General features: G+C 41.4%; 1 protein-coding gene across 7 annotated transcripts in view; it reads right to left on the reverse strand.

The window, feature by feature from the left end:
• Positions 1-6,474: 6,474 nt before the first annotated feature.
• The window catches only part of zmym2 (zinc finger, MYM-type 2), a 46,124-nt gene continuing 28,598 nt past the window's right edge, over positions 6,475-24,000 (reverse strand). For 6 of the 7 annotated variants that reach the window (XM_079663737.1, XM_079663732.1, XM_079663731.1 and 3 more), the window contains 16 exons: positions 23,520-23,645; positions 21,491-21,641; positions 20,726-20,898; positions 19,098-19,263; positions 18,414-18,433; positions 17,968-18,109; positions 17,613-17,734; positions 17,066-17,216; positions 15,440-15,691; positions 14,730-14,845; positions 14,033-14,213; positions 13,572-13,714; positions 12,037-12,151; positions 10,787-11,029; positions 9,952-10,093; positions 6,475-9,507 (listed from right to left, as the gene is read on the reverse strand). In XM_079663737.1, coding sequence (XP_079519863.1) covers positions 9,279-9,507; positions 9,952-10,093; positions 10,787-11,029; positions 12,037-12,151; positions 13,572-13,714; positions 14,033-14,213; positions 14,730-14,845; positions 15,440-15,691; positions 17,066-17,216; positions 17,613-17,734; positions 17,968-18,109; positions 18,414-18,433; positions 19,098-19,263; positions 20,726-20,898; positions 21,491-21,641; positions 23,520-23,645 — 2,472 coding nt within the window. In that variant the 3' untranslated portion in view covers positions 6,475-9,278. The remainder of the gene's footprint in view (positions 9,508-9,951; positions 10,094-10,786; positions 11,030-12,036; positions 12,152-13,571; positions 13,715-14,032; positions 14,214-14,729; positions 14,846-15,439; positions 15,692-17,065; positions 17,217-17,612; positions 17,735-17,967; positions 18,110-18,413; positions 18,434-19,097; positions 19,264-20,725; positions 20,899-21,490; positions 21,642-23,519; positions 23,646-24,000) is intronic. The other variant, XM_079663733.1, reaches the window with a different exon arrangement.

The raw sequence follows: 24,000 nt of genomic DNA on the forward strand, positions 1-24,000 counted from the left end.
CCTCCACCCGTCACTCACTCACCAAATAGGGCCAAACAGGCTCAATGCTTCTCAGGGACACTGCAGAACTCCTTTGATTCATAACTTCAGAATATTTTTTAAATAAAAGCCATTTGAACCTGATGTGTTGAGGTCAGAAAGGTCAAGGGTCACACATTGGTGCAGACCTACCCCCGGTAGTGAACACGGGTCAATACATTTGAGTTATTCCGATCCAAATATACTACCAACTACACATTTCTCCCTCAGTATGTTCTCCCCACATCACAGCATTAGACTTATTAAGAAACGGGATTGTAACACTGCCATTGTGTCTGACACCTGGAGCTTCGATATAACAGCACTTAGATTATTTGTTGGCAATTTTTTTAATACATTTTTAAACAAAACACTGCTAAAGCTTTGGGAGCAGCAGATACTTGAACTGTTCCCAAGAGAGACTATTTTTGTCAACACAAACAAATCAAGAAATCTTAATTTGGATGTCAGTTTGGACATGTTTAGTAATTGCATTTTTATAGATTGTTCATAGCTACATTTTTTATGTATGTTGCATTTTTCAGAAGGGCCTGGGATTCATGATTTCCAAAACGGCTCTGCAGCTAATGTGCATCTTAAGTCTTTGAATCTTGAATCTCATTGAAACATTTAAAAATAAATGGTCTATATAAACCTTTGTGTGAACCCCCATAAACACAATCAGAATACTTTATTTATCACGGGGAACATGTGGTTGCTCCCTTTTAGAACTAAATAAGATCAGGGAAACAAATCCATTAAGCCCCCGTGGACATTACAATGTTTGTTTGTTTTTGGTGATTTTTACCCATTTTATACTTGTGGCCCCTATAAAGCCCCTCTTGGCCCCGTGGTGGAGAACACAGGAAGAGAGTCGTCTCTCGTCTGCAGCCCCGGGCCCGACAGCAGGTTATTTTTAGCCCTTAATCACCTCACAAATTCACACTCAGCCCACAGCACAAATACCTCAGGCCCTCCTTATGTATTTCAGGAGTGTGATGAATTTGTTTCTGAGGCCGGGCCGCGGCTCATGGAAAGAAGTCGGTTTCTTTCACAGAAACCTTTCTGGTTTGGTAGCCGACTGTCAAAACCTCTGACTGCATTTTATACAGTTTAGATCAGGGGTGTCAAACTCAAATACACAGTGGGCCAAAATAAAAATGGCTACTAGTCGAGGGTTCAATGTTTATTGCAAAACTTATTGAAATGAACTTATTGCACATATTAAACCTGGAACTAACAAAGCTTAAATGATTGCCTATAAAAACAACATTAAATAATCAGTTGCATTCATTTCTTATGGCTCTATCTGCAACTTTTCCAGAGTCATTTCTTATGAGTACATTTTTCCAGAGGCCAACAACAGCTTCAAAAAAATTATTTCCCTCAAAGAGAAAAACAAACATGCCCTGTTGTCCTGAGAAAAAAAGTGCAGAAGGAAACATCCATTAAACTCAGTGTGCTGCTCTGTGATGCTAGCTCAAGCAGATACTTGGCATCTCATTTAAGGTGCAAGTTCATCAATGTTTGGGGTCAGGCTCTGAGCTGAGGAGACCCTCAGGATTGAGTGAAGGTGTGCGTGCAATATACCGGCGGGCCAGATCTAATAGTAATTAAAAATTACCCTGCAGGCCAAAATTAAATCCACCAAGGGCCTGGTTTGGCCCCCGGGCCTTGAGTTTGACACATGTGGTTTAGATCATGCAACCTCAAAGTAATTTACTAAAATGCATTTAAAAAGTCTGAAATGTCAATAAGACTTTAAATGCATTTTTTAAATCATCCCTAAGAAAAGATGATTTACTGTAAAAAATAAAAAAAAGGGAGTGCTGACTTTTTTTTTTAGACACACTTTTAGGAATTCTATTTATTTAACTTTTATGTATTTTTCACATTTTACCCTCATTTGGATCTTGAGATATGCCTGTCTTCACACAGCTAGAAGTTTATTTTCCAGAATCATTACTTCCCATACTTACACAACATACTTACACAACAAGTCGAACAAACTTAAAATGACCAGTCAATAATACCTCCTTTAAAGAAGAAGAATACGCTGCAAATAGTTTGCTCACAATAATAATGAAAGAATAAATCATAAAGCGTTGCCACGGCCACGCTCTCAGCACCATTACACTGTCATATGTATAGAAGTAATAACAGCAGAGAGGTGATGTAGGACTCAACAGGCGCTTGTTACCTACCGTTATATAATTCATAATAATAAATAACGCTTAATCATTTTAAAGAAACAATGTTTAGTTCACAAACTGGTCAGTAAGAGAATAAAGACCATCAGAAATCTCAGCCGCGAATCCAAAAAAATAATTCAATTGTTATGAAATAACTTTTACCGGCACTGTTACCTTTATTCTAGTATTTTAAAAGTATATTCACTTAGCTGTATGTTGACATATAATATGTTTTTATTGAGCACTTTAAAATGAAATGTGCTCTAAGGATACATTTCCACCATACAATTGTTAAAAGTACATTTAAATACGGTATGTAAACTTTCATTATTTATTTTTTACTTATTTAATTGCCTATTTGAGGAGGGAAAATTGTTGTTTGGAATGTTGTATAAAAAAATAAGCAATAAAACAACAAAATATGTAGTGTCACAGGACAAGAAAACCCACTTTTTGTTTGACTGACTTGACAAAAGAAATCTAACAAATTCTTAATAAGTAAAATCAAATCTCCTCTAGTCGATACATGAAGTCATTTGTTGGATTTAAAGAGGGCCTCCTCCCATACTACACATGATGTAATGTTGCAACATTAGTACAGTGTGCAGTGGGGGGGGGGGCTTGTTTTGATTGTCCATAGATACAGGAGGGGGACAGCTTTATGAAAGAAATGTGTGAGGGGCGGTCAGCTCTGCAGGGACACCTACAGGTGGTGAGGGAAAGGACCCAGTGCCCACAATGCACCTGGCTGACACCTGCATGTACAGTCATCATGAGTCTCAAAATGCTTCAAATGGAAAAAATGTGAGGTTGAAATAAATGTTTTCACCTGTCTCTTTGGGGGGTTAACGATAGGACACAAACACATTGACACTAATTTGAAAAGCCTCTCCTCACTCTGCTCTAAACCTCAGTGACCTTACGTGACCCGAGCTCACTCGTCACCACAGAGCTGCAGACACTTTAAAACCTCTTTCAGCTATCATACTTCTCATGTTTCTCATTCCTTTCATGTGAACAGAGGTGATTAGGTCAGTAAAACTACATTTTGGCAGCTGAGGTGTTTTTATTTATTGCTCTGGTAATAGATTTAATGGCTCAGGGAAACCCCAAAGCTTTTTGCTGCAGCTTTTTTTGAAAGTACTGTAATGCTCGCAGATTTCTTAAGGAGTAAAGCCGAAGATGCAGTGAAGGGGAAGTAAATGTGTTGTCCGTCTATTTATCCTTCAGTGTTTTAAAGTCCACAGCTACCACCACCATATAAACCTGCAGCGTATTTAAGACATTTTAATTGCTAGGGCCAGTGTGTGTGTGTGTGTGTGTGTGTGTGTGTGTGTGTGTGTGTGTGTGTGTGTGTGTGTGTGTGTGTGTGTGTGTGTGTGTGTGTGTGTGTGTGTGTGTGTGTGTGTGTGTGAGATATCTCAACCAGTTGGCTTTTTTGAAAAAGTGTAGATGATGACTCTGCGCTGAAGGGATTGTTGTACACACGGCTTCTCTCTGTTCAGCCTATCCTAAATTTAACTTAATCCAAGCCCCCCCACTCTGCCTCCCCACCAGTCAGAGTCAAGGTTACACTGTTGTTTGTGTATATGTGTGTCTTATGTGTCTATGTAGGGTTAGACAGTTGTTGTCCATCAAATTAAATCCAGATATCGTCATCCTCAGTTTGAAGGAAGCCATGCTGCATCCAAGACATAAGTGGACATATTTGGAGCTTTATTAAAAAACAAAAATCCTCCAGGAAGTAGAGAAGAGAGAATATGTGTGTTGCACATTAACCCAGATCCCAGATAAACCTTTTCCCGGCCTCCAGCTGGTGCCGCATGTTGAGGCACACAACCTGAGAAATGCAGTTGTCATCCATTCCTGCCCTCTTTGCATCCACGCACACTTACACACTTACACACACCCACACCCACACACACACACACACACACACACACACACACACACACACACACACACACACCCACACACCCACACACCCACACACACACCCACACCCACACACACACACCCACACCCACACACACACCCACACCCACACACACACCCACACACCGGCCCTTCCCTCCCACCAGAGGCTGTTGTTTTATCATTAAATGGCGACATTAGTTCATATCATGTGATTCGTAGAGGATTCGTTGCACATTAGAGGCCCTAATCGCCGCCTATAGTCTCCCCCCCGGGCCTCGCCCACATGACCCTGCTGACCACAGCACTTTCTTTATGCCCCCTGAAAGAGCTGGGGATTGAGCCCAAACAAAAAAAAAACCCACGAGGGTGAAAAAATGTTTGTACACCCGCTCCCTGGCGGGCCGTGGAGCTCAGGGCCGTTTCAGCTTTAGATCAATGGGACAAGTTCCTGGAGTCTGGCCAACTCTGACAGATAGCAGAAAGGAAAGAGCTTGCCTCTTCAAAAATGTGGGTTTTGTCACCGTGTTTTGTACCTCCAGCCACAGCAGAACAAGTATGATGAAATATAAGGGATAGTTTACAGTTTCACCCTTAAAGCCTCCAAAATATTAGATGTTCATGCAATGCTTCTTCTGTGTGGAGGGCGAGGCTGGGGAGGAAGGGGAGTAAAGGAGGATGGGGTGGTGTGCAGAGGCTCCTGATAGTGAAGCTCAACAAAGCAGCGGCTCGGCCCTCGGCTAATGATGGAGGTTACAGTTTAACAAAACGTCTGCTGGTGCTGACGGCCGATCAACCAGCAGCTCAGAAACACTCTGCCGGACCTCAGGGGAGGGGGTCACTGCGAGGGCAGAGCGCCCCCCACTGGGAGGGACAGGACACTGCTCAATTACCATTTACTGGTCTTTAATATATTTAACCAATATGGCACCACTAAGACTCGGGCCACAGTCTGTATTCTCCTCTCATCCAAACCTGTATGTATTATTAAAGTATCAAGTATTTGTTCTCTCTAAAATATTTAAATTACATTGTGTTTTATCTTTGTTTATTCCTTATGCATATATTTTTCTTATTCCTGCGACATACTTGAACCATTTTGTGTATTGCACTATTTTCATTGTACTTGTATGGGAAGTATATATTTTATGTTGCATTGGAGCAGTGATTGAAGTCATTCTTAACAAGTACAGGGAAGCAGTGTGGGGTCTACAAAATAGTCTATACAATGTCCTTAGTGTCCTTAAATAGTGTAAAAGTACATCCCCATTTCTTACACGTCAAAGATTTCATGTTGTTTGTGAGTCCATAACTCAAAGATATTCCCTGTATTCGGATATAAAGTTGAGAAAAGCAGGATCTTACTTCGACAACACATCCCGCCTTTTTTACCTTTACAACACAACTTCCTGTCTCTTGACTCTGACCCCTGGGCGTCGACAGGCCTCCTCCTCCTCTGCTGTCTGTCATCTCTTAGATAACTCTTCCTGCCTCCCTCTCATATCAGCCTGGCACCTTGTAAAAAAAGAAAAAGGGGACATGATAGTGAGGAAGGTCAGAACACAAACAGGCCTCCATGTTGTGTCAATGAAAACACTCTAGTAACTTTAATCAGGTGGAAAATTATTGCCTAATGTCATCCACCCTTCACCTTCTCATAAAGTTTGACATTTGGAAGAAATGTGTTGATTTATTTGAGTGTCTTTTCTGTGAATAGCTATCCAAACTGAGCTAGAACTTGAACCAGGGGTGTGAAATTAGAATTATAGAATTATATTCTGACCTTCTGATGCCAATATTCGCCCCAAAAGGTGAGGATGAACTGAAAAAAAGTATTTCAATGTTAAATCTGACATTGCACAGTTGGACTATATATATTCTGATTGCAGGACAATATGTAGGAAAGAGCTGGGTAACGAAAATGTTCCTAGTTACTCTGGATAATTTACAGAGCCTTTTTGTTTACTTCTGGAAGATAGTTACATCACGATGTAACACGTGTGCTTCTATTGGGCTCTGGTTTCAGACAGAGGGTGAAAAGAGGTGCTGCAGCACAGGCAGTATGAGCAAAATAAAGAGCTTTTTGAGCATTAAAGCATTGAGACATGTCACAGTAGAGACACTAAATACTAATATGAACCTGAAAATGTGCATTATAGGGCCCCTTCGAGATCAAGTAGCAATGTTGTACTGCTTTGAATGCATGGATATTCAATTTACCTCCACAATGTTAGGAGCATGTTTCCAATCTAAAATCCAAACACATGAAAGAAATCTCCAAACTGAACACTATTGTTTACCTGACTCTTTGTTTTTACTACAGGCAAATTAAAACATCACCATAGGTTAGGAAAAAAAATCATTTATTTAACATGATCAGCAGATCAGCCAACACACAAAGCATCAGACTCAAGTCACTGTCACTCACTTCCAGTATTTACAGATAGGCACATTCACATTCGGCGTCAGAGCCACAGCGTCTGCAGCAGGTCTGACCTGGGGCCTCTGATCCGGGGTCAGTTCAGTTAGCTTCCAACATCTAAAAGGTTTTAGGGACTCTGGTCTGGTGTCAGCAATAGCCCAATGTTTACCCTCCATGTCCCCCAAAAAACTGTTCCTCAAATGCACTTCTAGAGTGTTAGATGAACTTACAAGTGTACAAAATAACAGGAACGCCTGCTCTTTAGAAAAACTAAAACTCTGGAAGTGTTTTCTCGTATTCTGTTTAATCCACTTCAGTCAGTTGTTTTTTCCCCCTCCGATTTAGTAATAATGGTGGTTGTTACAAATTATGTGGGGTGTTCCTGTTATTTTTGAGCACTTGAGAAAACTTGTGTATATTTCATTCATCTTCACATCTCAGAGTGTTCTCCCTTTAAAAGGAAAGTTAATATGTGAACAAGAAAGTAGGAAAAAGTAATCCCAAATAATATTCACTTCGATTTTAAACTTGATGACGCTTTCTCCAATTTATTGAAACAATCAGAAAGCAAATTAAACTCCAAAAATGAAAAGTAAAAGAATGGGGACATTACGGACATGAATACAAAAAAAAAATTCCAAAGAAACAATAGTGTAAAACAATGAAGAAAAATAACAAAATGTCCGACCAGTTTGTAATAATATAGGCGTAATTTTTGCAGTGCTATCACTCTAAACAGCTTGGAAGAACAGGGCACTTATACAAAAGTGCTCAATTTTAACTAAACCAATACTTAGTCTTAAAAGGAGACTCGGAATAGCAGAGACAAGCCAGGGAAGTACAAACACGGGATCTAAAGCAGAAAGATAATTCTCTAAAATAGTCTCTGAATAATCTTCATGTTCAGGAGAGGCGAGGGGGTGCAGCAGGTTGTTAATGAATGAGGGCTGAAGAGGAAATGGCACCCGTATAAATAACCCATCCCGACGTAAAGAGGGTAAACTAATGAAAGGATAAATAAATAGTCTTTTTTTTTTAAAGGGGTTTGGTCAAGCTGAAAATCTCACCGGGTGCTTTTTTCCCCCCTCTGTGGTGACTCCATCTTGTTTCAGAGATATTTACACTTTGAAAGCAACTCAATCCGGGTTTAGCACACCCATAATGCTACTTCGCATCACTGAAGGTTCCCCCGAAGTCCATGAAGAAACGCAGCATGTCAGTAGGTTGTCTTTGACCCGCACCACAGAGAGCACGAGGGTTAGAGTCAGTCCTATTTGTACTGTCCTGGGATCAGACTCCTCAAAGTCCTCTGTGGTGAAAACGGGTTCTCCTGAGAGCAGAACTGACAGGAAGCGAGTGCGGGATGATGGGAAGAAACTAACGCAGCTCAGTTATGATGTGAGAGCAGCAAATCACCCTGACCGAGAGGAAGTGGTCTTTTTGTGGACAGAAGATAACATGCAACAGAAAGACATTTGGACCAGTGTTCCTAAACCTGGAAGTGTAGCAAGACAAATCCCAGGAGCAAATCATGTTAATTGATTTAATATCGAGTTAGGTGACAATTTCGATCTGCTTAAAAACATGTGGGCACAAAAGATTCCCTTCAAACAGCAATGGAAAAGGGTGTGGTCACTTTTCTCATCCAGGTACTAAGTAAAACAGGGCAACCAAATATTAGAGCATTGCTGCAATTTGTCTTCCGATTGGATGGCGATATACTAGTTTGGAATAAACTATAGGATGTTTCTATTGGCTAACATCTGCCCAGCCAAAAGGTCTGATGGAGATCACACAGAGACAGGAAACTCTTAACTTATGTTAAAAACCCATCAAGACAAACTTTACCTGAGCAGAAGTCCAGCAGACTAACAGTAGGTGTCCAAAAATGTTAAATCTTCAATCCCATTTTAGTGTTGCTTTCTTTTAACAGTAGGTACTTTACAAACCAGGAAGTGGATAGAATGACAGTTAAATCCCTGACGGGTCATTGCAAAAATATTTTCCCGCAATAGTACATTTGGTGTTTTATCATCCTTTATTAAAATAGAAATTGGAAATATAGAGCATCAGTTAATGTGGCGTGGTGAGCTGCTGAACGGGAACAGTCGTGAATATCGGCACAGACGATCCTTCCTGTATTTCGGTTTCCGAACAGTTCATGCATCCAAAGATGGAATTTCAACCTGCTCACTTTTGTAGAACTCTCCAGTCTTGCCCTCCCCTCTTCCATCTGCTCATATGGGGGGCACTAGACCCTTCCTCTGCTTATTAACTCTTTGTAAAAAATAACTCTTGAACTGTTCTTCTGCTCCGTCTTCCATCCACGGAGCGATGGCGAGGACACAAAGCTTCATCACTTCCTGTCCTTCAGCCCTGCTGCTGATAACGTAAAAGTTTAAATATAGTTAAGCTGATGGCTCAGCACTATAAGCACGCTGGGCTTCCAACTTCACATACGAACTTGTGAAAATATGATAACCGTTGATAAACTATGACAACAGATTCGCCCCATAACCCCAGTTAGGTCACACATCAGGACTCATTTCTCTTCGGGCTGCTCTTCATCACCACTTTCATCATCCTCCTCCAGTTCTTGGTTGTGGACGCCCCTCCTCAGGAGGAAACAGCAAATGAGGGAAGAGGGTGAGACGCAGGAAAAGCACACACACTTCTATCTTCCTCCTGCTTCCTCCTCCACCGAGTGTTCTGCAAACAAAAGTCAAAAGGTGCTACTCTGCCCCAGCTGCTGCATCACCCCCACCCCCCCCCTCCTCCTCCTCTTCCTCCAGGTGGGGTGTGTCTGTGTAAACGTCTCTGACCAGGAGCACTCTGGTGAGCAGACCCTCCAGGATCTGTCTCTCCAGCGGCGTGGAGCTGAAGCGCAGCGGGTCGCCGGGACCGCACGAGGGGTCCGGCTGAACGTAGAAGACGTCGAGACGCTCGCGCAACAACGACGGGCTGCAGGGGGAAATAAGGGGGGGGGGGAAGCAGATGAGAAGGTGGTTACAATAAAAGGAAAGATGCATACAAATGAAGGATAGGAAGGGTGTAGAAAAGAGGTGGGGGCCAAGAATTTATATTTCTGAATATCTTAAATAATTGAGAAGGAAGTGACAACTGAGATTATTTTATTTAAGTCCTCATATTTAAATAAGTCAACATTGTAGTTCTGGATGTGAACAGCAATGAGTTTTAATCACAGGACTGAGGGATGCACTAACTCTAGCTTTCCACAGATTACAACTGTATCATACAATGAATGCTTGATATGCAGTCAAATAACCATGAGCTGCTGCAGCCAGACTAACGATATAAGATCTCCAGCATGAGATTTGTGTCATTGGTTTTATTCCCCTCATCCGTTCCTCTGGATAAGATGCTCAGTAAAGACATTGAACGCACCACTTGGATCTGTAGAGGTCGTACAGGCGGGTCTCGTTCTTCTTCACCGGGCAGCGAGCAGACGAGTCTCCCGAGTCCTCGTCTGCTTCAAAGTCCGGACCGCCGTCCTCTGAACTCCGCTTCCTCTTCCCTGTTGTTTGCACTGAAGGAACAAAGGATGAAGGTAAAACATTTAGGATGTTCTCGATTGAAGATATGAGCTTCCAACATTAACTAGAAAAAAACCTCAACTTTTTCATTAATGGCTGCTGTTTAAGAGATAACGCCAATCCAATTGCACATTTTCCCCGTCTCATTACGTCAAATGTTTACGCCGCTATGGACAACCTTTCACAAATGTACATTCCCAAAGATATTGAAGTGACTGTTAATTTGTATATATTGATTGTTGTGCTTTTATCTTAACGTGTGCATATGTAAACATTTGTCTGTTGATATGTATATTTTTTAATATATATTTGAGTGAAGATGCTTCAAACACAAAGAAATCACGTAACTCAAAAATGAATGAATACAATTTAAAAAAGCTGGATTGCTTAATTGCTGCACACCGTACTGCGATGCAAGTGTCCTCATATCTATAAGTATCAACACTGTTGTTCAGAATGTGAACAGCAAATCACAGTATAATCATCGGACACAAACATCTGCACATTAAAAGTAGGGTAGGTAAGAATGGAGAAGCCAGCTCGAGTGCGCTAGAATTTGAAAAGTACGCACCCGGGAAAAATCTGTAATTTGTATTTGGAATTCTGGGAAACGTTATTTCGATCTCTCCGTCTGTACACACAAACTGAAAGATTGACAATAAAGTTGACTTTGCTGCATGTCTCACCACTGTGATCCTGAGAGAGGGAAGGCACGCGGACGCACACGCTGGTCTCCTTGGTGACAGGATGCACGGTGTCGGGGCCGTACACGTTGGCGAAGGACAGGCGGAGGTGCTGCTCCACGGTGCGCAGCCCCAGGTGTTTGGTGTTGAGGTAAACCAGCGAGCGCAGCAGGGCGTCCGGACTCTGCTGGCCGAGCTGCCGGCTGCTCCACAGACTCTGCTCCTGCACCCGGCCCCACAGCGAGCCTGAGGGGGGAAACAAGGAAACATCACATCTTTAGACTAGAGAGCGGTGTGAAGGATCCAAAGTGGACATTAGGTGCGGGGTAAAGGAATAGTTATGCCCCTTGATCGATGTTATTTGTGCAGGACATTATGAAATGCAGCCATTTAAAAGCATTTATTTTAACTCATACTTTTTGACCAGGTGTAACAAAATCTCAAACACTTTAATAGTAAAACGAACAGAAGTGTATTAAAGTAAAATCCCTTCAATTGTATAAAAAAAAAAAAAGGGGGAAATCTCCCCCCCATAATTATATATAGTCATTTGTCTTATTCTGTAAATGCTACATTTTTTTTATTAAATATAACCTGTCCCTAATTTTCCCAATGATTCAACACTACATACACAGGTTGTTAAAAATATGGGGGGGGGAAACACTTGATAAAAATGATGTGTAAAACCCGCCTTTTACATCTAAAAAATGCCTCTTCACTCCCACCACACTAGTTATTTGTTTTGTAACTAAATAATTAGATTGTTTAAAGGCAGTGTAGGTCAGAATGGAGGAACCAGCTCGAGTGCGCTAGAATTTGAAAGTAAGCAGCCGAAAAAAATCTGCCCCTTCCTTCAGACTTCCTCACAGAGCCCCTCCTCCAACACACACCAACGCGCACATGACCAATGAGGGCACGAGATAAATTTGTGCACAGATGGAAGGCTGACAGGCAGGTAGGCCATCCAGTTATTTTGGCTCAGATGATTATTCTACTGGCTTCCACAGATGAAATACGGGATGTTAAGAGCATTCCATGGAATATAACAACATGTGTTTCTTAAGTGACCCTTAAGTGTCCTCATATAAGAATAAAAGTCCAATCACAGAGATCAGAATGTGAACAGCAAAATGGTTATAATCATCGGACAGAGTTTATCTACACCAGCAGGTGGAGCTTCTGAGCAGCACACTGTGCAAAGACATCGGCAAATGGTCACTTCTTGTTGAAGGCACATGTTTTAATGGACTCACCGTCAGGGAGAACGCTGGGCTGCCAGTCCTTCAAGACTTTGTTCAGCTCTTCTCCAAAGAGCAGGTAGCACGGGTCGCTGAACAGGTCATCCATCCGGCCTTTGGAGTGAAGATGCTTCAAACAAAGAAAATCACGTTTTAAAAAAAAAAAAGTATAACTCAAAAATGTACAATTAAAAAAGCTGGATTGCTTAATTGCTGCACATCGTACTGCGATGCAAGTGTCCTCATATCTATAAGTATCAACACTGTTGTTCAGAATGTGAACAGCAAATCACAGTATAATCATCGGACACAAACATCTGCACATTAAGAAACAAAAACATCATTTCTGACGTTCTGCTATAACACTACAAGTTCTCATCCGTGCAAAAAGCCACAAATTAACTTACTGGAAAATACATTAGTAAAAAAGGAGGGAAATACAGAAGCAAGGCCCAGAAAAGGTCGAAGACAATTCCCGGTGTTTTAAGCTATATTACTCAATAAAACTTCAGAATAAACAACAGAATACTTTAGGCTCTGTTTTTACAAAATGATTAAATCAATCTTACATTTTTCTTTGAGAAAAACCACCCTCCAGAGGACTTTGGGCTCTCCTGCTCTCCTGTCTGCAGCCATGCTGTTCTGCTGCTGCTCTCATGTGAGGGAAGGAGAGACTGTGCGCCTCTTATATCCGTCCCTGTGGCAACACTCCCTCTCTCACTTTAGTTCCTACCTCTAAAATGATTACAAATGGCATTATAAAAGAAAAAAAGGAAAGTTGACTATGCCAAGTCTTTTTCATTGTTTTATGACATTATCTAAAATTGAAAATATTTAGATTTTATATAAAGACATTTTATTTTAGTTATTATATTGAGTAGTTTGGAGCAAGTCAATAACTAGTACTGTGATAACACCACTGCTAACATCGCAAATATTTCCACGCCTTTGAATCTCTCTTTAAATAGCTTTCTAATATTTTTTTTGTATGGGATATTTACTTTTAAAAAAAAAAAATATTGACAGAGAGGGGACAGGAAATGAGGAAGAAAGGACGGACAATGTCGGACATGCACCACAGGGCCGACCACATGGCCGGATGCTCCATGCTTTTGTGTTTTAAGTTTAAACCACACACCACACACCAAAAACACACCGCAAATGAGTTCCTGTTTTTCTTGCAACTGCTGCACAACAATTTCCTTTATGACTAATAATGTTATTATTTTATAGGCATAATGATTAGGATTTTTTTTAACAAACAATTATAGACTGGATTAAAAAAATCTCAATCATCATTTAATTCCCATTAAAAACATGTGTGGCTGTATCTGAAGAAACCCTCGAACCCGCTGTCTCTTTTCTTTTCATTTTGCTGTGTTCATTTTGCCGCGGACATTTCTCTGTGTTAACCCTCATGTGAATTTATAACTGGCTTTCAAACGATTCCTATTTCAAATGGATTGGATTTACTGACATGTGGTGCAATCTCAAGGATTTGTGTCCAGCTCCAATGTTCTACTTTTTTGTCTCCCTGGTTTGGTACCCACCTGCTGGATCCCCAGGCAGAGGTAGAAGATGCTGTCTGCAGAGTAGCGCTCCCCCCCCGGCCGGCAGACCTCCCTCACAAACCGGGACAGAGCGGCGTTCAGCTCCTCTGAGCTCAGAGACAGCAGGTTGCTTTTAGACCGACCTGCAGGAGAACAAACATGGAGAGCTCTTAGCAAGAGACAAGAGAAATAAATAAAATGGAAAGAAATAACCATAAGGACAACAAATGAACACATAGAAATAACATTGAAAAATAATCAAATATGAAAATAAATAATTACAAGGGTTAATGTAAAAATAATGAAACACATTTTTATACACATTTTATATATTATTTTCAAATTAACCTGAACATTTTCTATTTTACTGAATAATTTATTAAATTATTATAACAGCAGCTGTAGTCCTCCATGCTACTCAGCCATCAGAGTACGTTTATGATCCGGTTGGTTTAGCTCACCTGGTTTGGAGCTGTCCTTTACTTTGGTGTCGTCTGATTGGTCAGGAGACATCGCCCAGCGTTTCCAGGCGTTGACTCCGTATCGAGCTTTGAGAGGCAGCGACCGCCCCGACAGTCTGTCTGCTGGTGAGGAAGACGAGGCACAATCTGAGCCTTCCTCCACCGCCTGCTTCTTGTTCCCCTGTAACCACACACACACACACACACACACACACACACACACACACACACACACACACACACACACACACACACACACACACACACACACACACACACACACACACACACACACACACACACACACACACACACACACACACACACACACACACACACACACACACACACACACACACACACACACACACACACACACACACACACACACACACACACACACACACACACACCTTAAAATGGCTAATAAAAACATTTTCTTTTGGTACTTTGGTACTATAACCCTTTATGAACACTCAAGTTAGAAATATACTACATTAATACAGTTGTGTACATAAGTGTAAGTGTAAATATGCACATTGACATTGAATTGTGTCTTGTTGCACTGTCATCGCTACTTCCTCTGCTTTTACCACCCTTATTTATTTATTTGTGTCTATTTTTGACTGCAGTGAGAGTTGCCAAAGAAATGTCGTTATATATAAATGTAGATATATTCTATTCTATTCTATTCTACCTGTGTCCTGGGCTGGGGTCGAGGCGCAGACTCCTGCTTCTCCTCAGCCAGCACCGGAGGCAGAGAGAAGCCCAGGTCCTCGTCCATCCCCTCCAGGACTGGAACATGCTCTGAGGCTGAGACACCAAACAACATCTCAATCAATCAATCAATCAATATTTATATATAGCCCAATACCACATATTACATTTGTCTCAGTGGACTTCACAGTTTGTACAGAATATCAGTATGACAATACGACACCCTCTGTCCTTAGACCCTCACATCGTAAAAGGAAACACTTCCGGAGAAAACCCCACAGTTTAAAGGGGAACATGGGAGAAACCTCAGGGAGAGCAACAGAGGAGGGATCCCTCTCCCAGGACGGACAGACGTGCAATAGATCCCGTGTGTAAATTAAAAAGATAATACATTTACAACATAGCTTGTCCAAATGTTTGGAAATGCATGTGTGTATAATAAGACATCTGGTGAACTATTTGCTTTTTTATCACAGAATAAAACTATAAATCCAGTCAGGGAGGAAAACAAGTGACTCTTCCTGCCGTAAGAATGAAGACACTGTGTCTTTATGCATGAAGACACCATGTGACTCAGATAAAACCAGGTAGGGTAGGTGAGGAGACAAAGGCTTAGTTCCAAATCATTCTCTACTTTTGACCTTCAAGTTTCGTCATAGGTCTTAAAGTAAATGTATAGTAGGTGTTTACCTTGAGGAAAGTCTGCCTCCAGGTCAAGGTCGGGCTCGTACTCTTCCTCATCCTTTCCTTCCTCCTCCTCCTCCATTTTTTCCTCTTTCTCCTCCTCTTTCTCCTCCTCTTTCTCCTCCTTCTCCTCCTCCGCCTTCTCCTCCGCCTTCTCCTCCTCGTCCTCATTCTTCTTTTCATCCTTCTCCTCTTCCTCCTCTGAGCTGCTGCTGGAGGTCTTCTTCTCTCGACGCTCCCTCTTCACCAGCTTCACGTCTGAAACACACGGCCAGGCTGTTTACAGTCAACACTTTTTGAACTATGGGATATGCCGAAAATCAAATAGGACAATACTTTTAACCTTAGTACCGTAATTTTCGGACTATAAGCCGCAACTTTTTTCCCATTTTTCTCCGCTGCGGCTTATATAACGGTGCGGCTAATCTATGGATTTTTACAGCTAACGGCCACTAGGGGACCTCCTAAATCTATGGATTTTACAGGTTACAGTCCACCACCTTTAACTCTATGGGCTCTATGGCCGGTCTGTGCCCCCCACCTTTAAGCGGCGGGTTCCAGCAGGAAAAGCTGGAGGCCGGAAAAGAGTGAGACAGGTAGCGCGCAAAAGTAAAAGTGGAACCGAGAGTGGTACGAGAGACAGAATGAGAGCAAGACAGACAGACATTACGAGAGCGAGACAGTTTGTCCCCGTACCACTGGTTGAAAACCACTGCTGTAGATCACTGCCGGTACGTGCGCTGGGAGCGCACCGTTTAAGTTTGAAAGTTGAAAAGTTTGTGCGTCTGAAACGCTATGTGATACAGTACAGTTTACACAGCACATGTTCTGTAGCTACTATTGCACTAAATGGTAACACTTGAATACGTTATGCAAATATGCAACTTGTTTGTTGAAATGTTAATAAATGGGAGCTTCCTCAAACAGCCATCTCTTTCCCGACAATCCCCTCTGTGCACGAACCCTTACATATGGTAATTAAACATTAAAACACCTGTGGCTTATAGTCCAGTGCGGCTTATATATGTACACATCATTCAATTTAGCTGCTGCGGCTTATATTCAGGTGAGCCTTATAGTCCGAAAATTTTCAGTTCCAGTTTGTTGAGCTGTTTTTCTAATCAAATGAAATCTCAAGAATGTCCATAAGCTCTGCATTCATCACAATAAGTATATCAGCCTTTCCGCCAGGGGGGCGTCTTGCCGTCATTTGACGCCCTTATTCAGCTCGGAACGCCCTGAACTCGAGGGCGTCAAAAAAAAATGAGAGAAGATCGGGTTTTTATTGCTTGAAATTACGAAAAGGGAAAAGGGAAAAGGGAAAAGGAAAAAGGACATCCCTCTGTTGGAGGGGCAAAGGAGTCTGGTGGGATTCTTTTCGCCGCCAGCAAAGCGCGTTCCTGTGACGGAGAGTGTACTGCCGGCGAGTAAACTGTGGTAACATGAAAGCCGTTTAGGAGCCGGAATTCCCATCACTAATACGTAAAGAGATAGTATCTATAAGGGACGGCACGTGACACAACGTGACGTCACACCCCAGCCCCACCCCCCCTCCCTCCTCTCAGCCCTGATCTGGCGGAAACACTGAAGTAGATCATCTCTTGTGTGTCAATGGAGACATCATGAGTGTACCTGGCTTCTCGTCGTCTGAAATCACCTCGGCCTCAGAGAGCTTATCGGCCTCCGGAGGGTCTGAGGGAGCCTCTCGTTTCAGATCTTTGAAGGTCTGGATGAGCTGCTCCGCCCCCTGCAGGGTGGTGGGCAGGAACACAGGCACAGGGACCTGGAGAACACAGGGCATCACAACTTGAATTAATGAATGGCTTACTTTGCTTGGGTGACACTAACCTAATGTTTGCGTTTCCTTTTCGACCTTACAACAGACACTTAAGCCTTAAGCCTTGTGTTATAACTTAAACCGATATATTCCTGCGCTTTAACTTTATCAGCGTATTGAAGTATGAATGCTTGTTGTTTGTATGGTGTCTTCTCCTGAATGTTGTACGTCTGTTTTTTGTATTTTTGATGGCAAGGAGTAGCTCTACTCATCTCATTGAACCTGTATAGAGACAATAAAGGATTCTATTCTATTCTAACGTTTATTATAGATTTGTTCTATTGTATGTTAAAGTCTTGTTGCCGTTTAGCATGAATAATCAGTGCGTGTGTCATGTCTTACCGGTACAGGCAGAGTGAATGGAGTGGGGGTGAACTGGGAATACATGTTCATGGGTACGGGGATGAAGACAGGCACAGGTATCGGTACAGGAATATACTCCCTCTTCACACCATCGTCTACATCTGTGGACACACATATGCCGATAGCATTATATATGCAAATCCATATGTGTTTACTGATGCGTCAACAAGTTGTGATTATGTAGGTAAAGCTGCATGAACTGAAGAAATGCCCCAATTCTACATCGTATCATTTCCCTTATGCAAACTAACATTATCTCACCAATATTCTATTCTACCCAAAAGAAAAATACTACTTCAGTTTTTGCACACTTCTAAGTAAGCTGGTTGTTTACCTGTCTGTAAGAGTTTGCTCTGCATGTGAGGCTTGCAGTAGGTAGCCTTGGTGAGCGTGAGCGGCTTGCAGAGCACCGCCTTGTTCTTCACGTCTCTCATCAAACCTCCACCAGCGTACGCCAGAGTGCCCTGATTCACCATCTGCAACATGCCAGAGACAAGAGTACAAACATTCAAATGAAAAGGTTCAATTGCAAACAGAAATGTGGTTTCAACCTTTAGTTAAACCATAAAATGATGTTTTTCTAAAAGGACAGAAAGTACACACACGTCTTGTAAAGCAGAAAATATACTCAGCTAACCAAATAGATCCAAAGTGGACACACAACATCTCTAGAACACATTTGTTTACATGTTGGCAGACGAATGCACAACAAATAATTCAGACAAAGCAACAAGTGATGTCTCAGAAACTCAAATAAAACATTCCAAAATTCTCACTTACCCCAAGTTTGACCCCTTGCGCTTCATAGCATGTAGAGAGGAAAATAAAAAACATTAATGTCTCATGGAGAAATCTTGATTGACATATAAATAGTCAAATAAAGCAGGCAGACAAGATATTTGTTTTGGTGTAAATATCCTTTCGATAAAGTGAATTCTTTCCCTCGTATATTTTCTGTTACATGGAAAAGAAAACTGCACCTTTAACAATCAAATAAATATCTATCCTGCACATAGCACTTACATCTTTTGGCTAATTAAAAGGTAATGCACTTGCAGGGTGCTAACTCTTTGGAGTGTGTTTCATGGTTGGTTGCACTTACTGTAAGTGTCTTTTGATAAAAGCATCAGCTCAATCAAATGTAACGTAATGAAAACCTGTTTGATAAGGTGAAATGGAAACACACGTGCACAAACACACAAACACTTTTTACGCTGCTACGGACAGTCTTGCACTAATGTACATTTCCCAAAGGTATTGAAGTGGCTAGACCCTTTCCTATATGTGTGGTGCTTTTATGTATGTCTTAATGTGTGCATATGTATACATGTGTCTGTTGATTATGTATATATAGGATATACATATTTTTGTATTCTGGATTGTGGGAAACGGTATTTCGATCACTCCGTCTGAACACACAAACTGAACGATTGACAATAAAGTTGACTTTGAATGAGTTCTTACCCACGGTGCAGTTCTCCGGGCCTTTCTGTGTGACCATGATGGGGTCGTTCTGCTGCAGGTAGAACTTCAGCAGACAGTCCTGATCACAGAACTGCTTCATCTCCTCCCTCCACATCACAGACTCCGTCAGGCTCCCCTGAACCTTACAGCAGTCACACCTCGCCGCCTGGTGGAGACAAGAGGAACTTCAGGACACAAAAACATATTCCTGCAGGGGTATCGTTACAGCCAGTCTTTAGATTTTATCAAAAAAAGCAGAATATTGTCACTTAATGGTGACCTCTGTAGTCAAGACTATGAAAGACTACATTTCCCACGGCGCCTTAAGAGACAGAGATAGGCAACCTGTGTGGAAGACGCCATCAAGACACACTTTTTAACCAGTAAGTTATATTAGCCTCCTAGCCGGAGATATGGCCGCATTTTACAATAAACTTCTGTTGGGTCGCTTAAAAACAAATATTGCAAATCGAATCGCAATATTTGTCAGAAAAATCGCAATTATTTCCCCAAATCGTGCAGCCCTACTTGATGGAAACTAAGTAAGGAAGCTGTGACAGATATATTTGTGTGTTCATTTATAGACAAGTTTACGCGCCAAACCACGGGTAGCGCCATAACCCTACACAAATGCACTTCATTTCCGCCGGAAGTCTTTTGCACAGCGTCTGTCGGTGTAAACCGATGTAAACAGTCAGACGGGCACTGGTGTAAACACAGCGATTTCGATGCTAACAGTGATGCTAGCTTGGGAACACGATTCTACTTCTTTGACTGGAGATGGCGTTACTCTCCCCCACCCGAATTCAGTGCAAAACTGGGAGGATAACATGACGACGTGGCCCAGCATAAAACCAAAATAAACTGCCTTATTTAGGTCATGCCCACAGGAGCCAACAGTTGTCTGTTGTTTACATAATGCACAATTTACATGATCTCTTTATGCTGTGCAATATATCATATGTGCCTGTACTGTTTGAGTGAAAATAAAGTTTGATGTAATTTAATTTCATTATTGCACTGTTATTGCATTATTGCATTTCATATGTTCCTTAGAGTGCTACAATTTCTTTTAACACAGTTCATCATTCATATTAAGCTCATACTGTACATAAATAACACTGAATTAATTAATTGTTTAGAGGAAACTAAAGAAATGGCTTCAACAAGAAAGATCACATGTTTAATCCTAACAGGTATTACAAATTAAAATATAAAAGCAGCCCACACAATTACATCACTATGAAAATATTCATATATAATATTAAAAAATACAATGCATGCAGTATTTGTTGTGTTTATCTGTATTTAATGAACAACATGGCTGGGTGCTGGGTGCTGGTTTGTGGTCGTAGCACTCTCTATCTAACCACTCGTTCAGGTGCTTTCTCGAGTGATTGCAACCAACTACCGCACACGTAGTTCCCGAACCACTTTTCTTCATGTTGTAATTGTTATATCCTCTTTGTCTCTGCGATATCAGTGCTTTGTCGGCACAACGGAGCTAGCTAGCAAAACAAACCCAGTCCGCCAAAACGGAAGTGCATTGCATCGAAGGGAGGAGTTCAGGATGTAGAGCGGAAACGGCTCAATAACTTGTGTATTAAAGGCTTCAGTGAGTATGATACCTTGTGGTACCAGTCGTGGAACTTCTTGGCGCAGGCCTCGCTGCAGAAGTCTCGCGTCATGCCTCCGAGCTGCCGGGTCAAACCTCTCTTACACAGCTGGCTGCAGTGGTTACAGCTCACACACTTCAGACCCAGGCGCTTGATGAAGTCCTGCTTAAATAACAGCTTACAGCCTGGGGGGGGGGGGGGGAAAGGAAGAGAAGAGGAGGAAAGAGAAAGACAAAGAAAATGGTCAATGAAAAGGAAATCCATCTCGACTAGAGGCAGCTAAATCCTGGATATTAAACAACAGATACAAACATTTTTAAACATTGCCTAAAAACCACTACAAAAGTATTGAACACGCACACAAAGACACAAACAGGCGTTGCAAACCAATCGTCACGCTGCATATTTAGTTGTTTTATATAACTTTTACACAGATTTAATTGTACTATAAAAGTAATGTGGTTGCACGTGTATTAATAAATCCCTAAGAGGTGGGAAACCTCCTGTCTGCCATCAGGATTAACATACGGTACGTTGAGGAGAAATACCAAGCACTTATACATTTTAAGTGGTCAAAGATAAGCACAGTTCATAGTTTAGTTCTTTATAGTTTGCACATTTGGATATTGCCTTTATCGTGAGAGATATTGTGAATATGGGAGATGAAGTGATTTAATGTGACACTTTTTGCTTTCTCCATTGCATGAGATCAGTCTCTGACTACTTCAAAATGACTCGGATTAACGAAGTGTCCTCCAGAGGAGAGCAGATTGATACCTTCGCTGCAGAAGGGTCTCTTGACTCCGGAGAACTTGACCATCTCGTGCAGCGTCTTCTCCTCCTGGCAGTACTCGCAGAACGTCACGATGCAGTGCAGCTTCTTGTAGTCCTCGCAGCACGTCTTACTGCAGAACTGGTACGCCTTTTCCTGAACAAACACACATTTGGATATATGTATTGAACCTCTTGTGTCGAAAACATTCAATTACATAAAGTATATGCTCATTGTGCATGATTTTTATTTTTTATAATCGGCTTTGACACAAAGGTTTTCTTAAAGGTGGGGTAGGTAATTTCGGAGAAACCAGCTTGAGTGCGCTAGAATTTGAAAATACACAGCCGGAAAAAATCTGTCACTTCCTTCAGACTTCCTTACAAAGCCCCTCCTCCAACACACATGAACGTGCACATGACCAATGAGGGCACGAGATAAGTTTGTGCACAGATGGAAGGCTGACAGGCAGGTAGGCCATCCAGTTATTTTAGCCGGGCCGGCTCAGATGATTGGTTGTGCTTTTTACAGCGCCACGGCTTCCACAGATGATATTTTTTTATGGATTTTTTGTCAAAGCATTTAATATATTAATTGCTATCGGGATGTTAAGAGCATTCCATGGAATATAACAAAAAGTGTTTCTCGAGCCAGTTTCTGAAATTGACCTTTTATTTATATATTTTTTTACCCCACCTTTAACTCGTCACTTTATTCCTGAGCCAAGCTGGACTTAAGTTGCAACTTTAACTACTTGATTATCCGTCAATTATTTTCTTAACTTAACTGATTAATCGTTAGGTCTATAAAATATATTTGTTCCAGTGAATTTGTATTATTTTAAAACATTTATGCAAATCTAAAATGTCAGTGTCAAAAATGACAACTTTCCAGGAGTCCAAGTTGACACCAATGCATTGATTTATAAAAAACCAAAATCAAAACATTTGTACTGGAATTTATGATCACAGGGGAATAAAAAATTATCACATTTGAGAAGCTAGAACCAGTAATTACAGTTTTCCTTAAGTATTTTATTTTTTAAAGTATTGCATTGACTGGTTGCAGACACACGTTTCAGCATCTTTAAACTTTAGTAGTGTAAAACAGTAAAGTGCACCTATCACGCTATTTTTAGGCAATAGCATAGATCTCAGATATATAAATACATGTCTAGGAAGTGTTTTGCTCAAAATACCAAACAGATCACCCATTCTAGCCATGCCTCATATCCCTCTATTTCACTTCCTGTTTCAAAAGTGCTGATTCGGGTATAAAGCTTTAAAATAAAAATAAAAAAGGAGGGGTCTGAGCTCATGCGGGACCCAGCAGCTACTGTCTAAACTAAATGCTGCGGTGATGAAACGCCATATCATGGATTATCAAGGATTATTTCTGAAACAGTATGGAGCTCAAAGGCTTTCTCTCTTGCCGGTTATACCACAAGGTGAGTTCCCTTTTTACTTCCTGCTTCTTCACACACATGCTCTCCAGTACAGGTTAGCTCTGAGTGTTAGCGATGCTAACGTAAACACCGACCATATTACGTCCAAAACAGTCGGGCATTGTTTCTGATAGCAACTTTCTGATAGGGCCGTGGGTCCACATTTCAGATATTACGTCATATCGGACGCAAATCTGGATCAGCTCCGTTGTTCCCCCGTTTTTAGAGATTTTGGTACGAAGGAAAAGAGAGAGGGTTTTATTTTCTGACGCTGCGTGAGCTCCCCGACACACCGGGGACACATCTTTATGTATAAAAGACATCAAAAAGTGCATTTTGCATGATAGGTCCCCTTTAAGTACACTGGTCATATTGTATTTGTGCTAGTTGCCTTGTCACTTTGCGTTAAATGGTTCTTGTATAGTCACATTTTTCTTTTTTTGTAACCTTACTATTCATCTGTACACATTTTTGTTCTTCTGCTGCTGTCACACTTCAAATTCCCCTCACTCAGTGAAAGTGAAAAAAGGGACAGTTCGTTGATGATACCTGAATACAAATGACAAATCTCTCCCTCCTGATGGTCTCACCTCCCACTCCAGGACCTCCGGCCTCAGGCTGAACGCTCCTCGACAGTAGTTACACTTCAGCTGCACGCTGTTGTTTCTGGTGGAGAGCGCCGCCTGTCCGTTGGTGGCCGTTTGAAGAGTGGTGTTCTGGAAAAATAAATAAAACAGAGAAAATGAACAACTGTTCATGTGTAACAACCTCCAACGTGTGTAATGGCCAACGCAATAGTGGTTGTACTTACAGAGGTCATTAACTAATCTAATTCATACATTGACTTGCAAATATTTCTAAACGCACTAACTTGTCTTTGTATGTGGGTGTTATGATAAGAAGTGTGTGGTAAACAGGGATAGAGTCATAGTGCAACATTCTTGTTAAAGTGTAAATGTAGCAATGTCGTGCTTAATGAGCTAATTAGGTCATGGAGTCCACTGAGGGAACCTTAGCGGTTACATGTTTTTGGAGCTGCTGTTCATAAGAATAATGATAATGATGTATCTG

Source organism: Notothenia rossii, assembly GCF_949606895.1.
Source record: "Notothenia rossii genome assembly, chromosome: 2".
NCBI classification, from domain to species: Eukaryota; Metazoa; Chordata; class Actinopteri; order Perciformes; family Nototheniidae; genus Notothenia; species Notothenia rossii.